At 38.4% G+C, this 4,728-nt stretch overlaps 1 protein-coding gene across 2 annotated transcripts; it reads left to right on the top strand.

Annotated features, from left to right (window-relative positions):
• Positions 1-678: 678 nt before the first annotated feature.
• arl4aa (ADP-ribosylation factor-like 4aa) lies at positions 679-4,486 on the top strand. Of its 2 annotated transcripts, none has more exons than XM_082551732.1 (2): positions 679-780; positions 3,062-4,486. In XM_082551732.1, the coding sequence occupies exon 2, from the start codon at positions 3,164-3,166 to the stop codon at positions 3,764-3,766; it is 603 nt and encodes a 200-aa protein (XP_082407858.1). In that variant the 5' UTR covers positions 679-780; positions 3,062-3,163; the 3' UTR covers positions 3,767-4,486. The 2 variants fall into 2 exon arrangements, with proteins under 2 accessions (XP_082407858.1, XP_082407857.1); XM_082551731.1 differs by lacking the exon at positions 679-780 and adding an exon at positions 1,115-1,482.
• Positions 4,487-4,728: the final 242 nt, after the last annotated feature.

The following is a 4,728-nucleotide window of genomic DNA, read 5'->3' on the forward strand; positions in this document are numbered from 1 at the left end:
GATCAACTCAGAAAAATGGCTCTAAACTGGCTGGGTAAATTGCCTAGTAAATCCAAGGTCAGTAGTTTGATCCCTAAATCCTGCAGTCCACATGCAAAAGTGTCCTTTGGCAAGATTCTTGCACCCAATGTTGGTGAAAGGAATATAATAAATGACTGCATGATTCTCTGCATGAATGAGCAAATGTGGCTTGTGGTGTGAAAGTGCTTTGAGTGTTCAGTAACAGGACTAAAGTACTATATAATAATATAATAATATACTATATAATATACTATGACAGCACATTTGCTGCCTTTTATAAATACAATTCATTGAAAGAAAATCCTCCATCAATACTTCCCTCTTCCAGCAGTTGTGCTTGAATTTTGTGCCATTTTTGGGAAGGTGTGCTGCATATTGTAGCTATTTATATGGATACATACCATATGGTGCTACCGGATTCTGTGTCCGGTGTTAGGCTGTGTATTCTATTATTCTGTCTTTGTGGGTTTGTGTGAAAATAAACAAATCAAAGGCGCTAAAATAGTCCAGCACAGACTGCTTATGCAAGGCAGTGGCTAAGGGCCAAATACTGTTTGTTATCCTTTCTGCGATGGCCTGCACTGAGAGAGGCGCTTTTCCTGCCCTCTGACCAATCATTTCAAACAAAAACACGCGGCCGAAGGGGGCGGTGCAGTTTCTGCGCGCGCACACACACACGCGCACACACACACGCACACACACAGAGATCTGGCGCGGTCAAAAAGGGAAAGTACACTGCCTGCATTAGCTGAATCAAAGGTAACTCAAATTTTATTTACAATGGTTACTAACAATTAACCATGTTAATTGTTTATAAAGGCTAAAATACCGCTAACAATAATTATTATGATAAATGTTTAGGGTTGTAGACTTGACAGAGCTTAGAAACGTATTTTGAGCTCTTTGTGAACTGCATTTGCTTGACAGAATAGATTTCTAAATGTAATAACCAGCCGTATGCATGTTCTGTATATTATTTTTAAATATAACCTCCCCGGCGGTTTTTTTAATAGAAAATTTGACTTGACGCATAATTAATACGTCTTACTGCGGATCAAGAATCAAAGAATACTGACGTCCTGAGTAAAATGGTGCGACGGGCAGTCAGAGCAACAGGTGATCTGCGTTCCCGGGCAGAAATGTGATTGACAGCTGTTTTAGCCAATCGGCTGACAGAGGAATGAGGGCACGGGCCAATTGCGCGGTCCCGCAGTGTCAGTATGGGCGTTGTTCCAGGCTGTGCGCACACACAGCGGCAGTGTCATCAGTGGTAGATCCATACGGGACACTGAGGACAGACGGACATGGTGTGTCAGTTTCTGGCGAAGGCTTTGCTGCTGTCTTTGCGGAAATAAGAGAGGAAAATATACCGTGAGCTGAATTTCAGACGCTGTAGATGCAGAAGACGACCGCGTTTCTGTCCAGAGAGATTAGCTGTATTATCTTATCGTCATATGAAGGGTATGTAACACATTTTTTTTTACTAGAAATAAAAACGTATTTTCTTTTCCTTCGATTTAAAGACCTTACCACTGCAAAATTAGTGGAGAATCATATCGTGATAAATGGAAGTATTAAAATGCAATTAGGGATCGAGTATAATACATAAATACCGTGTAATGAAACATGAGTTGCAGTAATTTGAACTTAAGTACCCCTTTGAGCTCCATTATGAGGGACTTCAGCCAGTATGCAATGTAGTAATTGAAAGTTATCATCTTTAATTCACTTTACATAATAATGCTTTGACTCTGATACACCGCAAGTGAACGTAATAATAATTATAAACATATATCTATACATCTTAAAAGCCACATTGTCATTCAGTGAGTAGGCACTTATGGATATTGAGGGTGAAATAAAAAGTGGATTTGCATATTTATTATGTAAGAAAGTATTTAATGTTAAAATAAATTGGTAGACCATGACTAAGCATGGTCACAGTTTCAGTGTCACCATAATAAAAAGAAATAATGAAGTATAGTCTTTTTAATGCTGATTGTGAATGTTTTTATTGATAGCTTGAATACTAATAGGTTTGGTAGCATTCTCACTATGTAAAGCAAATGATATAGTCTTTTATATTCTCATATTCAAAGTTTGCATTTTGCTTGTTGTTTTTTTTTTGTTTCCATTTGTCATTTGTTGGGGGGTTTTTTTTGGCCACTTGGGGGCAGCTGAACTGAAAGCACTAGCTGACCTTTGCACATTCAGTAAGCATTGAGCAGCATTGACATCAGCTGGAGTCAGTCCAACTGACAAATACACAAGTGTAGTGCGTTAGCTTTTATCTTTGTTTTAGCCTTGACAAAATATTTTCCAGTTTTGTTTGCTAGAAGTCACTATGTTCAGCATTGTCCAGTATTCTGAAACTGGAAACGGGTATACCAGTGCTTAACCTGCTGGCTAAAAAAGTAATTATAAGCTTTAAGTTAAGCTCAGCTAAGGTTAGACAGTTTGTGTGGGGTTTTTTATGTAGTATTTGCCTCCTGAACAGGAAAACTATCCCATTAAGGACATTTGAGCCATTGTGTTTGTTTTTGTTTGTTTGTTTATTTGTTTGTTTTTTCTTTTCTTTTTCACTTAGTGGTCTAACTTGGGAAAAGTATTCTTCTTCTGACTTTGGTGCTTTCCAGTTTAAAGATGTGTTGGATTTTTTGCTTGATTTTAATTTTTTAGCTTTAAATGTATTTATTTTTTGTACCTCCAAACTCGTGAACCAAAGTTCACCATATGTTGACCCCAAGTGAATTTACTATAATAAAATCCTATCTTTGTCCCCCGCCCCGCCTAGTTCAGTACGTGTAGGAGTTCTGCTGAAACAGGCTGACTTGGTTTGATATGATCAGTAATAGGTGACTTAAATTAACCAATAAATAGAATTTGTTATGTAACTTACACCATTCAGTTTGTTGACTTTTTGACTCTTGTTTATTACTAAGTGACTAGATTGTTATATTACTGACTGAGCAGTAATGTCTTTGAACCTGAGAATCCTTGGAAATTAGATGTAATCTTTGTCCCATCCATGTTCTTTCAGGTACTTGGTGCCATCATTTTGGAATCTAAACAGTTCTTTGGACATCTGTTGGACAGTTGGCTCAATCCTTCCAAATTCACCTGCCTTTCCCCATGAGAAAAGATGGGGAATGGATTTTCGGAACAACCTAGCTGTCTCTCAAACATCCCGTTCTTCCAGTCTTTCCACATTGCCATCCTTGGACTAGACTCTGCTGGAAAGACCACTGTCTTGTATAGACTGCAGTTCAATGAGTTTGTAAACACTGTTCCCACCAAAGGTTTCAATGCAGAGAAAGTCAGAGTGCCACTGGGAGGCCACAAGACTGTGACTTTCCACTTCTGGGATGTGGGTGGTCAGGAGAAGCTGCGCCCCCTGTGGAAGTCATACACGAGATGCACAGATGGCATCATATTCGTGGTGGACTCTGTGGATGCAGAGCGCATGGAAGAGGCCAAAACAGAGCTCCATAAAATCGCCAAGAGCTCTGAGAACCAGGGAGTTCCCCTGCTCGTGGTCGCCAACAAACAGGACTTGAGGCACTCTCTAGGATTGGCTGAAATTGAGAAACTGCTGGCTTTGAAAGAACTGGGCCCTGCTACACCCTGGCATCTGCAGCCAGCCTGTGCCATCATAGGAGAAGGACTCAGGGATGGCCTGGACAAACTCCATGAGATGATACTGAAAAGGAGAAAAATGCTTCGGCAGCAAAGAAAAAAGAGATAAACTTTTCATGAGATAGACGTTCCTATTGTTTCGTATGAAGGAAACCTAAAAAAAGGAATTTGTCCTGTTAGGCTTCAGGTTTAAATTCAGTATGCTGAGTTTTATCAGTCAAAACTGAGCTTTAGGATTCCCGGTCTATGTTTATGGTCATATGTTTATGCTGTTGATCAAGAAATGCACATAAAGGAATGCAGTATGAAGATGAGAAAGTTTCAGATATGTGTGGATATGTTATAAAGAATTTATATGGATTGCAAAGTATTGAGGGTTTGGGGTCTGGAAGGGCGATAGAAGTTGTTTTAAGGATGTCTGTTCCAAACAATATAACCAAAAATAATTTAAGAAAAGACTTGGCCTAGATGAAGGGTTATTTGGTGAATGGCTGAACAATGATTTATTTTACTATTTCATGTGTTGTTCTGACTTGTTTTGTTGTTTTGATTTTGTTTTGGTTTTTTTACACTGGACTTTGTGAAAGAAAAGTATTATGTTTTTATTGTATTATTATTATGCGTGTGCTTGCTGTCTTATATCGCTCTTTTTTTCAAAGCACTTTAGGTTATCACTTCCTATGGAGTTTTTAAAAAGATAAAAGTTATGTCAGATTTTACAGAAACATGTACAGCAAATGCTACTGAACAGTAGTTGGTCCACATTGGCCTCATTGTCTTTAGACTGGTTATGCAATATGTTTTATTGAATAAAACATGTAGAGCAATATTGACTGCGATATTGTGGCTATTATTTAACAGTTAATATTTAAACAGCAGCCACATAAAGGCTCATTTATTCAAATAATAGCAACACTAAGCTTTAAGGAGCTGGTTTGAGTCTCCAGAAAAAGATTATTAGCAGTTTGTTAAACAAATTTCCCAACAAGGCATTAAAGCATTCAAGAGCTGCTGACTAGCTGATGTTACAAGTCTAGTGTTTGCATGTGATAAGGAGTGTTTCCAAAATGC

This window comes from Aulonocara stuartgranti (genome assembly GCF_965226115.1).
Source record: "Aulonocara stuartgranti genome assembly, chromosome: 11".
NCBI classification, from domain to species: Eukaryota; Metazoa; Chordata; class Actinopteri; order Cichliformes; family Cichlidae; genus Aulonocara; species Aulonocara stuartgranti.

What these genes read in the sequence shown, in the direction of transcription:
- arl4aa (XM_082551732.1), top strand. Translation starts at nt 3,164, where the DNA reads ATGGGGAATGGATTTTCGGAACAACCTAGCTGTCTCTCAAACATCCCG.